Here is a 12,990-nt window from a genome sequence, read left to right on the forward strand (position 1 = left end):
TGGATTTTGATGAACACATATAATGCAAATCCAACAGAGGGTGGAGAAAGGAAGAGCTATTCAAATAAAAATAGGTAATTATATGTGGACCCTTGTAGAGTTGGCCATGTAAAAGTGGGTCTGCTGGGTCATCTCGTACAGGGCTTGGTATGTCCCAAGTACACACCCTAAGAGGCCCAGGATGCTGATCATGATGTCCTTGACAATGGTGGCACAGCTTATGTTCTCAGAGTAAAATGTGGCAATCTCCAGCAGCGGCGGGATGATGATGGCCAGGGCGCTACTGCTCACAGAGCCCACCAGGGAGATGACCAGGTCCAGGCGGGGGATGAGGACGGCTGAGAAACCTGCAGGGAGAGAGGAACATAGACTCAATGAGTGTGCCTCAAAGAGGGAATCCCCCAACAGCATGGCTTTGTAGTTCAACAATCCGGCCAGGCACCACAGCTCTGGACCCTGGCTCTCCCCCAGTGATCTTTAAAAAGATTCATTTTTGTAGGGAGAAAAAAATTGTGTGTGTGTGTGTGTGTGTGTATGCACCCGTGTGAATGTAGAAGCCAGAGGAGGGAATCAAGTGTCCTGTCATCTATCACTCTCTACATTGTTCCCTCGAGACAGGGTCTCTCTGTGATAGTTTTCTGAACCAGTTTCAGGTGGAAACGTGAGAAGCAAGGAGTCAAGCATCTCATAGATCTCAGAGGCAAGTGGCAGAGCCAAGGCTGCTGGGGCAGGCACTATTCTGAGGTATGACGTGCACCATAGAAGTCTATGACCGCCTCTGTACTCACAGGTCAGGCAGACCAAGGCTGTGCGGACAGTCAGGTCTACGAACAGAGCCCAGTTCTCAGACACTCTTGAGACGACATAGGGGACGATGATCTCAGCTGGGACGTGGAACTGGAGGGCATAGGTGAAGAAGATGCCCACAGAGTACATCAGCTTGACTGACTGGTACAGCCTGCAGGCAGAGTATTGAAAGGAAGTGAAATGCTACCAGGCTTCGGGGAAGGTGGCTCAAGACTCATCAGAACCCTCACAGGTCAGACTGCCTCAGAGGGGACATGGGAGGCCTATGGAAGCACACATTCCTGGAGGTTCCAAAGCCATAGGAACCTCCATGTTTTATTTAAAAATTATAAATGTCAGATCTGTGTATAGGACAGTCACAGCATAACAGCCATACAGGAAAAGACCATTGTCCCCACCTGATTCCCACTGAAGTTTCCTCAGAGCTTTCTAGAAATAATCCGTGTACAGAGAATCTTTTTAAATTTCTTACAAGTGTGTGTGCACATGTGTGCCCATGTGTGCATGCCATAAATCACACGTGGGGGCTGAATGACAACCTCAAGCGTCTGTCCTAGCCTTCTACCGTATTTGCGATGGCATCTCTCTCTTCTGTCACTGCTGCATTTGTCAGGCTAGCTGTGCCACACGCTTCCACGGATTCTTCTGTCTCTGCCTATGCCGCTTAGGAACTTGGGAGTCACCGATGTATGTCACTGTGCCCAGCTTTTATATGGGTTTTGAGGGTTTTCTAAGTTGGGTCTTCATGTTTGGGTGGCAAGCACTTTACTGACTGAGCCATCTCTCCAGCCCTGAGCCTGCAATCTTAAACAGAAAGTGGGGGAGCCACACCAATGCCCTCAGATACGAGGTGGCACGGCTCCATGAATTGCTGACCTTTGTTATTTCATCAAACAGAAAGCTTGGGTGTGGTGGCACGTGCCTCTGATCCCAGCACCCGGGAGGCTCAGGCAGGAGGATTGCCACAAGTTTGATGCATCCTGATATGCATCGTGAGTTCCAGGTCAAGAAGGCTTATATAGCAAGATCCTGTCTCCAGACAATAGATAAACAAATCCTTCTTGTAAATTCTTCCCCGTGAGTACACATGCCTGGTGCTCTTGTTTAACAGCACAGAGATTTTTTTTTTCAGTTTTTCAACTAGTCAACAGTTAATGGCAAACTTAGATTATTCTGTCTTTTGCCAAGAAACAATGCAGCAAAGACTATCTCTACCTATGTCTGCATGTCTCAGCACCCCTGATACACACCGTGTATCTTATGTCTGCACATCTCAGCATATATGGTACACACCCACATATCTGCTTATCCTAACAGACACCACACACATCTACACAGGAATATGTACATTATCTACACATTAACCCTAGAAGTAAAAAAATTATTTTTTAAATTTCTTTTTCTTGACACTGGGTCTCATCCTGGGTCCCGTCCTTCAAGGTTGATATGCAGCCAAGAATGACCTTGAAGCCAAGAATGACCTTGATCTCCAGATTCCAATTTTCAAATGTTGGGATTAGTGGCAGGGTTTATAAGTGCTGGGAATTGAACCCAGGACCTTGTGTATGCTAGGTAAGCACTCAGCTACCTATGAGCTATACATACCACTGAGCTATGTATGCATCAGGCCCCAGCTATGATTTTAATTTTGATGCCTACTGACATACTGCCCTCTTAATGTCCTAGTACAGTGTGTGAATCATTTCAGTCTCTGACATTGTACTATGTATGTGTGTTCCTGTATGCGCATGCACACATGTGTGCAGGCATGTAGGGGTGTCAAGCTTGTATTTGACGAGGGGTCTCTTAGTGTGCCCTGGGACTCTCACGTTTGGCTTGGCTGGCTGGCTGGCCAGCACACTCTATGAATCTACCTGTCTCCACCTCTCCAGTGCTAGGAGAGCAAGCATATGCCTCTAAACCCAGATTTTTATGTGAGCACTGAAGGTCAAACTCAAACCTCGTGCTTTTGTGGCAAGCACTTAACTGAATTATCCACTCAGCCACCAAATTGTATTTTTTTTTCTTTTTTTCTTTTTTTGTTTTTTCGAGACAGGGTTTCTCTGTATAGCCCTGGCTGTCCTGGAACTCACTTTGTAGACCAGGCTGGCCTCGAACTCAGAAATCCACCAGCCTCTGCCTCCCGAGTGCTGGGATTAAAGGCGTGCTCCACCACGCCCGGCCCAAATTGTATTTATATAGAAAAAAATAACAAATGGTGTTTATTTGTTATGTTTTGAAGATCTTTTTTTGCATATAAAATTGTGATTTTTACATACCCGTCGACCCTGTCCATTCAAGACTTCCCTCAAGAGTGATTTCCTTTCCTCTGCTCACTCATACTCACTTACTCATACCGACTGGAGTTCACTGCCCATGTATTTAGCTGCCACCCACGGAATGAAAAGGCTCTGCCCAGAATAGCTAGACGAAGTGCAATCAGCCAAGAAGAGCAGCGTATTAAGATATCTTGATTGCATAAATTAAGGCACAACTTCAAAGAATTCCACATTCGTGATCTCATCTGGTTATTGGCAGAGCTCAGCGAGGAGGGTGGGGCTGGTGACATTGTCCTCTTTCTATTGCTCTGGCTTTGGGAAACCTGAATGCCACCATCACCCCACCCACTTGAAAAAGCCCAAGGCTGTGATGACCCATAACCATGATAACAGTTGATAATCCACAGAGCTTGCTGTGTGCCCAGCAGTTTTCTAAGTATTTTCTGTATATTAAAGCAAGCAATTGCTGCCAGAGAGTGCAGTCATTATTCATGTTGTCCATCAAAGGTTTCTAGGCCTTTCCTTGCCTGGGGTGGGAAGTGAGAGCCTTTTCAGCTGAAGTTTGACGTTTAAGCTGTAGCACAGGATGCTTGGGAAGGGCAGGTGGCATTCAATGGCTCTGTCATGACAACTAGCAACACCCTAGTTGTGGCTGGCCTATTAAAAAGAGAGCCTGCACCACGGTGGTGTGAACCAAGAGTTAAGAGTGGCAGCATCATGAAGCTGTCCTGACTGATAGGAAGAGGCACGTGTGTAAGCCTTACTGTACAGAAGGGTGGGAGGCTTGCCCTTGGCCATAGAGGAACCAGAATGAAGATCCTATTAATTAGCTTTAGAATGTGTACTTAGTCAGTAGGAGTCCTACACCTCCTCTAGAGATGCCACCTACAGCTGTTTCCTAGGTGGATGGGTGGGTGGGTGAGGGAATCCATGACTGGAGGCACGGACTCCAGGTGGAGTTCTATCTGGGCATACTCTTGCCTAAATAGCAGTCCATCTGTGGTACATGCCTACACTTATTTATTTATTTATTTATTTATTTATTTATTTATTTATTTAATTACCAGGTACTGCGGTGCATGCCTATAATCCCAGTACTTGGGAAACAGAGGCAGGTTGGCTGAAGCATTCAAGGCTAGCTTTGGCTACAAAGGAAGTTTGAGGTTATTCTGGGATGCATGAGAACCTATCTCACACAAAATATTTATATTTATCATCATCATCGTCACCACCACCACTACCACCATCATCATCATCCAACCCTAGGGCCTCAGACGATCCGCACGAATGCTCTACTGTGGAGTTTTCACTTTCTGTTTGCTCAGCAGCTCTATGTCATCTTAGGACCTTTGTCAAACTTGTACTCAAGTCTCCACTGCTCCTAGACAGTGTGAGCTGGAAAGGTCACCGAGAGCCTCTATGTCAACATTCTCCTTTGTTCCATGGGATCCTCAATGATAAAGCTTAAGGCTGTTGTTATTGAGAGGGAGCCAGTGCCAGTCCTCAAACACACCCATTATCACAGTTAACATGGCCGCCAACTGTTCATTGCTTCTGCTAAAGGTTAACTGTTTTCACGTGTGCCATGCTGTCACCAAGGGTCACCTCCTATGCCTCCCTGTCCCACCTGAGGCATCAGCTTCCTACCAGCAAATGGGCAAGTTGAGGGTGATGCTGGCCTGAGTGTCTGTCCCAAACTTCATGTAGCCCAGAGTCCCCAGGCAGATGTAGAGGAAGATGACAAAGGACATCCCCAGATACAGCACAGCGGGGAACTGCTGCGGGCTCTTCATCTGGCTTTTGAGAGGCAGAACCTAGAAGCAAAAGGTTGGGAAAGACAAGGTGGAGAGAAGTGGCCATAGTGTGGGGATGTACAGGTTTCTGCCAGGGGCAGGGCTTCCTGGCATCCAGTTCCCTGGGAAAGGCAGTTGAGGAGGTATTGCATGGCTAAAAGCTGCTTATTTCTGGCAATTTAACTCTTTCTGAAACTCTTTGCTATTCTTTAACTCTTGCTATTCCATGCCCAAAAGCTGCTGGCTGCTGGCAACTTAACTCCTGCTGATAGCAGCAAGAGAGTGAGGAAAAAAGGATAGTTATTTGAACTCTTTTCTCTCTGGCTCAAGGGCCCCTCACTGGCCAGGTGAGAGGCTCAGAGTTCATTAATTCTTTGTGAGCCAGAGAGAAAAGAAAAGGAAAAAAATAAAAATGTCAGGCGCGCGCGCGCGCGCGCGCGCGCACACACACACACACACACACACACACACACACACACACACACACACACACACTCACACACACACACACACAGAGCTCCAAAAGCCACACTTTATTTCTTATTTCTTCTCTCAGACTCTTTTATACCCTCTTAGACAGAAATTCTTTATAAAATTACCTCATGGATGAAATGTTACACAAAGGGGGAGTTACAGAAGGATGTTGATAGCAAGTTCAAAGCAGTGGTTTATTCCGTAAGATCCTTCTTGTAAGTTCAAAGCAACAGTGTTACATGGCCTTGCTTTATCATAGTGCACCCCTGTGGCCTCATCCTTGGAGCTGACCTAGAATGTATGTTTTTCCTTGATCACAAATCTGTCCCAAGTCTATTTCTCTCCTTACTGTAACTTAGGAAAGCTCATTGCATTCTTTATTGCATAGATTTTACTTACTATTCTATGAGGAGGGGGGCACGTTCTATTTTTGATTCTGATTTTATTACATCTTTCTGGTAAAACAACTGAAACCATTTCCTTAAACTTTCTTCCTAAAATTATTCGAATTAAATCAGGAATTCTATAAAGTCATTAATTCCTCTAAACAGCATTAATTCATGAAAATTCATCTTCATGGTGATCTGCAGGAAATTTGCCCAATAGGGTGGACCGATGACCAAGAATCATTAGGGTATGTAATAATGGCAAGAAAGGCATATCAGCAGCGAGAAGGAACCCTGGGACCAAGTCTCTAGGGCTATGCCTCTATGCAGAACGGTGGGCCATCGCCAGGAAAAACACTTGCTTGCCATAGCCTTTCCTAGATGGCTTCTGCTAGGTTCCCTTATGGGCACAGTTGTTGTTTTAGTAGGTAGTAGGGACCCCCTCCACAAGGCCACACCCATCCACAAGGCCACGCCCCTCCACAAGGCCACACCCATCCACAAGGCCACATAACCACACCCTCCACAGAGCCACACTCTCCATATTGCCATCTCACTCCAAATGGCCACGCCCCTCCACATTACCACCCACAGGGCCACACCTCTCTACAAGGCTAGATCAACCACATCACCACTCCACATAGCTACACTCTTCACACAGCCACACCTCCTGAAAGCCACCCCAGGTGGCCACGCCCTCCACATCACATCAGCCTTATGATCACACCCACTCCATATGCTAACTTCCCCCTTCATCTTGTCTCAGGCTTGCCATTGCACCGACACCCTTCCCAGTGTGAGCTGATTAGTAAATTCTCCATCTTTGCCTCAGTAGCTTGAGGTGTGGTCCGGGCTGGGAGGGGCCCTTGACAGTGCAGATTTTCCTTTCACCCAGAGAGAACTGGGCTGCACTGCCCACAACACTGGTCGGGTGACATGGGGAAATCACAGCTGGACATCCTGCGAGGCACCTTGTCCTTCTTACCATCCCCACGCCTTCAAAGGTGAAGATAGCCGTGCCAAAGAACAGCAAGAAAGTCTTCCAGTTTGCAACCAGGGGCAGGTTGCTGTGGTGTGGGGTCTGAAAAAGAGGAAGGGCGTTGGCTTTTCGTGAGGAGGTCACCTCGGGTTGTGTCTGCTGACAGAGACAGTGTAAAGCACCTTCTTACTGTCTTATCTTTTAAAAACTGTTTTAATTCATCAATTATTTTGAGACAAAATAAATTTGTCTCATGCAGCCCAGGCTATTCCTGAGGATGATCTTGGATTCCTAATCCTCCTGCCTCCACCTGCACCACCCCCACCCCCAGGGTGCTGGGATTATAGGTGTGCACTATCTGGTATGGTTTTATGCAATGTTGAAGATGGAACCCCAGTTTTCCAGCATGCTAAGGTGAGCACTCTACCCACTTGGCCACATCCTTAGTCTAATTTACTTACTAAGTTTAATTTAATTACTTAGTCTAATTTATTGTGGTAAGGTAACATCACATTTTCCATTTAGTCATTTTACACACTGAGTATATTCACTCAGACATTCATATCTCTACTGTTCATCACCAGAAATTTCTTACCAACTCAAACTGAAACTCTAATTCTTTGTTCTCTACCTCTTAGCAACCCATGTATGTGTTCTGTTTATATGAACATGGCTGTTCTAATGCCTGTCAGTAGGAGCTTGTGCCATTTGTCTTCTTTGTGTTTGGCTTATTTCACTTAGCTTAGTGTATTTTAAGGTTCGTGCACATTATAGCATTTATTAGAATCTCATTCCTGGCCTTGGAGAGATGGCCCAGGGGTTAAGAGTACTTCCTGTTCTTCTCGAGGACTAGAGTTCAGGCAGCTCACAACGATCTATAACTGTAGCTCCAGGCACTCTAACACACACACACGCACACACACACACACACACACACACACACACACACACACACAGAGAGAGAGAGAGAGAGAGAGAGAGAGAGAGAGAGAGAGAGAGAGAGAAAGATGCATACACACAAAAAAAAAATCCTAAAAAACCCTCTCATTTTCTTCAATGCTAAGTAATATTCTATTCTTTCTCGCACTTCTCTATGTGGTTTGTTTGTCTACGTCTACTTCTTCTACCTGGGGGCTATAGGAAGTCTTCTCATCTTAAATATGGACCAGACAGAACAGTAGAAGAAGGAAGTTGCCCCAAGTTATTCTGCAATTTACTCCTCAGGCCAGGTAAGAGTGCTTGTCCTGTTCCTGCCCTTTAACACCTCTTCCCCATCATTCCCATCAGGGCCATGCAGTCGATACAGTAGCCATCAAAGACACAGAGTGATCATTTATTTGTGTCATTGTATCGAGTAGCCCAAGCTGGCCTCAAACTTGCTCTATAGCCAAGTAAGAAGTGATTAATACTAGATCTCTGTGGTGGTTAGGGTAAAGGCTTCTCAAAGATGTCCTCAGCCTAATCCCTATTATGTTACTTAAATAAATTTATTTGTTGGGATGTAGCCCAGGCTGCCCTGCTAATGATTGATTGGTTGGCAGACATGTCTCCGTATATAGCCCTGGCTGCCCTAGAATTCACTGTGTAGACCAGGCTGGCCTCAAACTCACAGAGATTGGCTTGATTCTACTTTCCAATAACTGAGGTTAAAGGTGTGTGGTCCCAAAATTAGTCAGATTATATTTTGTTTTGTTTTTGAATTAGGTTTTTGCTATGTAGACCAAGCTATCTTCCTGTCATAACTGTCAAAGTACTAGGTTTATAGGTGCATGTCACCATTCTTGACTGGAGTACTGAGTTTTCAGAAGGAATTTAGGATGCTAAACTGATGACCTTACACAAGAAGATTAACCTGAATTATCTGCACCAGATAAGGGCCCTTAAAAGAGGAAGAGAGAAATGGAAGAAGACACAAGACTATAGCATGGGAAGACTTAGCCTAGTGTTGCTGACTTTAACCATGGAAGGACCACAGACCAAGGCATCCTGGAAAAGGCAAGAAAGCAGACTCTCTCTTGGAACCTCTGGAAAAGGATATAGCCCTGTTGATCCCTGATTAGCCGGCTCAGTGAAATCTCTAGCATCATAGAAGAAATCTTTATTATTTTAAGGCTGGGATGTAGTTTAGTTGGTAGAGTGCTTGCCTAGAATGCATGAGGAATTGAGTTAATCCTTAGTTCTGCATTAATCAAAATATGGTGGCCCATGCCTATAAAGTCAGCTCTTGAGAGGTGGAAGCAGCAAGACCAGAATTTCAAGATCACCCTCCAACACTTAAAGAATTTGAAGCCAGCCGGGCTTCATGAAACCCCGTTTCAAGAGAAATACCTTGAAACCAAAGAAAATAAAGGCAAAACAAAAACAATAATTAAAAAAAAAAACCTTGACTTATACCTCAGTTGGTAGAATAATCTGCCTAACAGGCACAAAGCCCTGTGTTCAATCTCCAGCAAAGCATAAGTTGGGTGTCATGATACATGTCTATAAGTCTAGCACTTGGGAAATAGAAACAGGAGGACCAGAGACTCAAGGTCATCCTTAGCTACAAAGTCAATCTGGGCTACATGAGACTGTGTACAACAAACAACCCCCCCCCACCCCCCCCCAACTTCCAGATCTGTGATTGTTATAGCAGCAACAGGATACTAATATAATTCCAAAGACTTTCATGATCAAAGAAATGAAGCAACAATGGTGGGATGTTAGTGCCAGTGATGGGAGGTAAACCAGTTGGCCCAATCAGAAAGCTCTGCTTGCCTGCTGCTCCTGCTCCTCAGTGTCTTTTTCTGGGAACTGGGATAGAGTTGGTATTTTTCGTTTGTTTTACTTCAAAGATCCAGAAATCATGCAACGTCCTTTGTACCAAGTAGATCAAATTCCTTCATCATATATATTCTCTTTTAAAACTTTTTATTTTACATTTATTTTATTGTGGAGGGGCAGGGTGGGCTTATGTGCCATGGTATGCATGTGGAGATCAAAAGATAACTTGTGGTAGTCAGTCCTCCCCTACCTCTCTGTGGGGGCTGGGTATGGAACTCAGGGCCTCAGGCAAGGATCTGAGTCATCTAGCCAGCTGCTATATAGTTTCTGTCCACTAACCAGTGCTGTGTCTCCATGGTGTGTGTATCCATGTCAGTGTGCGTGGAGGCCAGAGGTCAATATCTGATGTCTCCCCTATAGTTCTCCACCTTATTATTTTGAGTCTCTCATTGAACCTGGTGTTTGCCATTTCAGCTGGTCAGTGAACCCCCACCCACCTTCCACTCTCACAGTTCTAGGGTTACATTGTGTGCTCCATTGTGCTAGGCTGTCATGTGGATACTGGGGGTGGGAACTCAGATCCTCACGCTAGGGCGGCAAACACTTTACCCACTGAGCCCTCTCCCCATCTCCCTGCTGTGGTAGTTCTTGTTATTTGTTGACCCAATGGAGAATGTGGCATCCTTCTTTATCTCTTATTATTGAACCACAAAATCCCCAGCTTCTTGCACAACACTGGACCACAGAAAACATTCAGCAACTAAATTCCCAGTGACTCACTGTTATTGGATATGACCATGATGCCGAAGATGAGGGTGTAGATGATAGTGATGCCTAGCTTGTGGGACAGAAGTGTTTTTAGAATTCACCTAGGCTCAGAGCTGGGGACCGGCCACCTTCCTCATCTTCATTTTCCCACCTCAGAAACCCTGGACCCCGCCCCTCTTCTGTGTGGTTTCAGACCTGGATGAGATACTCGAAGATCAGAGCCAGGCTGCTCAGGGTGGTGATGGTGGCCAAGGTAGAGAAGATGGACAACACCTGTGGGTTCTGGATGAGCACCAGCAGGATGAGGAAGGGCAGGATGGTGAGCATATAGAAGCGAGTGTCCAGGATGGAGGTCATCACCAGGCTCTGCCTCGGCTGGCAGACGTTGGAGGTGAAGTGGGCTTCTTCCATGATCTGCCAGAACGACACAGTGAAAGGCAGGACGTCAGTCGTGAGTCACTGAGAGTCATTTCAATTAGGATTTCAGCTCATCGACTGAAAACTTACTGCCACAGTAGAAAAGACATTATTCACGACTTGTGTGACATTTCAGTATAGCCAGATATCTTTTTTTTTTCCGGTGCTAGAGGGATGGCTCAGTGGCTAAAAAACACTGGTTGCTCTTACAGAGGACATGAGTTTCATTCCCAGTACCCACACTGTGGCTCACAGTTCCAGGAGTGCCAATACCTTCCTCTGACTCTCATGAGTCTGTAGTGCACATATATTTATGCAGGCAAAACATTCATGCACATAAAATAAGTGAATCCTTAAGACATTTTTAGATTTACTTAATTTTATTTGTATGAAATGTTTGCCTATACATCATGTACATGCCCAGTCCTGGAAGAGGCCAAAAAAGGAAGTCAGGTCCCCTGGAGCTGGAGTTTCAGATGGCTTTGAGCCACCATGTGGGTGCTGAGAACCGAACCCAGGTCTATATCCTCCGAAAGAGCAACAAGTGCTTTTAACTGCTGAGCCATCGCTACAGCTGCATCAATACGTGTCTTCTCTGTGTCTCTGCACTCATGTGTGTGGTGCTGGGGGCTCCAGAGGACAAAATCAGTAATGTTCCTCAGATGTGGCCCTCCTTGCTTTTGAGAGAGGGTCTCTCATTAGCCTGGTACTGGGCAAGTTAGGCTAGGCTGGCCCTCCAGTGAGCTGCAGGTATCCGTCTGCTTCTGCCTCCTCAGCACTGAATTACAGCTGCAGGCCAGAAAGCCTAGGTTTTTTTTTTTTTCTTTTAGATTTATGTATTTATTTTATGTATGAGAGTACACTGTAGTCAGACACACCAGAAGAGGGCATCGAATCCCACTTCAGATAAATAGTTGTGAACTACCATATAGTTGGTGGAAATTGAACTCAGGACCCTTGGAAGAGCACTTGGTTCTCTTAACTGCTGAGCCATCTCTCTAGCCCAAACCTGGCTTTTTTTTTTTTTTTTTTTTTTTTTTTTTTTTAAATATGGGGATCCTGGGAGATGGTACCCAGGCCCTTGGGCTGGCAAGACAAGCAGACAAGCACTTTAGACAGGGTCTCGCATATCCTTCAGAGTTGGCCTCAGCCTTGCCGCATAGCTGAGAATGACCTTGAACTTTTGATCATTCTGCTTCTGTTTTCCAAATGTTGGTGTTATGGATGTGAACCTCTGTGTCTGGTTTTGGGTGTCCTGCATTTTACTGGGCAAACCTAACCGCCTTACTGTAGTGCGTGTGATTCTGACGATGGGAAACATTGAGCATCCTGAAGCCCAAAGGCACAAGGCTCTTTCTGTCTGCTAGACAATCTCTTCTTCCCTGTGAAGTGGTGGTTTCCCCGCTCACATGACTAGAAAGGAGTTTCTGTTACATTAGCACATCCTTTTTAGACTTTGTGGGTGAAGCGGGGCGGGGCTGAGCATTGAGCATCCTCTGCTCAAACAGTCCCTCTGTTACAAGGCACACTGTTCTTCCTGTCTGGCTGGGTGTGCTCCTCTGTCTCACAAAGCTGTTGTAAAAGAAGGCTCTGTCTGACTTGCCTGCATTAGGAACGAGATGAGGGGAACGTGACCGCTCGTTAGATATCTTGGATGTGACAACTTGAGATGCTTTCCAGCCTAAAGGTTAGGGGCTTTGGCTTTGCTCTGGTCTCAACTGTGGTCTAATATGGGCAGACACTAACAGCCCCAGCATCGGGAGGTCTGCTCTCCTCCCACCCACTCTGCCCAGAAGACCCCTCTTTACCTGTTGTAAGTTGTCCGCCAGAAACATGAAGTACACGCTGCAGAAGCCCAGCTGAGTGACGATCAGCAGGAAGCTCACAACGTACCTGGGAAGGAAGACAAGGACAAGGGAAATAAGTTACTGTTTAGGATGGATCTCATTTTCTTTTCTTTTCTTCTTTCTTTTTTCTATTTTTTAAAAAAAGATTTATTTATTTGTTATATGTGAGTACACTGTAGCTGTCTTCAGACACCCCGGAAGAGGGTGTCAGATCTCATTATAGATGGTTGTGAGCCACCATGTGGTTGCTGGGAATTGAACTCAGGACCTTTGGAAGAACAGTCAGTGCTCTTAACCGCTGAGGCATCTCTCCAGCCCCCCACCCCTTTTTTTTTTGATTTCCTTTTCAAAACAATTATTTCTGATGGTTTTATTTTGAGAAATGTCTGACCCACAGAAAAAGTTGGTTGTACAAGAGAAATTAACAGCCATAAACTCTGGCTTTGGAGAGTTAGTTTTTTGAGATAGGGCCTTGTG

The 12,990-nt window shown here is 45.6% G+C and overlaps 1 protein-coding gene and 1 long non-coding RNA gene across 7 annotated transcripts in view; one reads left to right on the plus strand and one right to left on the minus strand.

Annotated features, from left to right (window-relative positions):
• Slc36a3 (solute carrier family 36 (proton/amino acid symporter), member 3) overlaps nucleotides 1-12,990 on the minus strand; it is a 26,908-nt gene continuing 13,918 nt past the window's right edge. For 5 of the 6 annotated variants that reach the window (XM_011248898.3, XM_006532829.4, NM_172258.4 and 2 more), the window contains 6 exons: nucleotides 12,475-12,559; nucleotides 10,445-10,663; nucleotides 6,725-6,820; nucleotides 4,734-4,900; nucleotides 789-958; nucleotides 1-347 (listed from right to left, as the gene is read on the minus strand). In XM_011248898.3, coding sequence (XP_011247200.1) covers nucleotides 79-347; nucleotides 789-958; nucleotides 4,734-4,900; nucleotides 6,725-6,820; nucleotides 10,445-10,663; nucleotides 12,475-12,559 — 1,006 coding nt within the window. In that variant the 3' untranslated portion in view covers nucleotides 1-78. Of the gene's footprint in view, nucleotides 348-788; nucleotides 959-4,733; nucleotides 4,901-6,724; nucleotides 6,821-10,444; nucleotides 10,664-12,474; nucleotides 12,560-12,904; nucleotides 12,947-12,990 lie in introns of those variants that run through there. The other variant, XM_011248900.1, reaches the window with a different exon arrangement.
• Slc36a3os (solute carrier family 36 (proton/amino acid symporter), member 3, opposite strand) overlaps nucleotides 12,185-12,990 on the plus strand; it is a 3,196-nt gene continuing 2,390 nt past the window's right edge. The window contains exon 1 of the long non-coding RNA NR_167707.1: nucleotides 12,185-12,353. This is a non-coding gene — a long non-coding RNA (solute carrier family 36 (proton/amino acid symporter), member 3, opposite strand). The remainder of the gene's footprint in view (nucleotides 12,354-12,990) is intronic.

This window comes from Mus musculus, chromosome 11 (genome assembly GCF_000001635.26).
Source record: "Mus musculus strain C57BL/6J chromosome 11, GRCm38.p6 C57BL/6J".
In the NCBI taxonomy this organism is placed as follows: domain Eukaryota; kingdom Metazoa; phylum Chordata; class Mammalia; order Rodentia; family Muridae; genus Mus; species Mus musculus.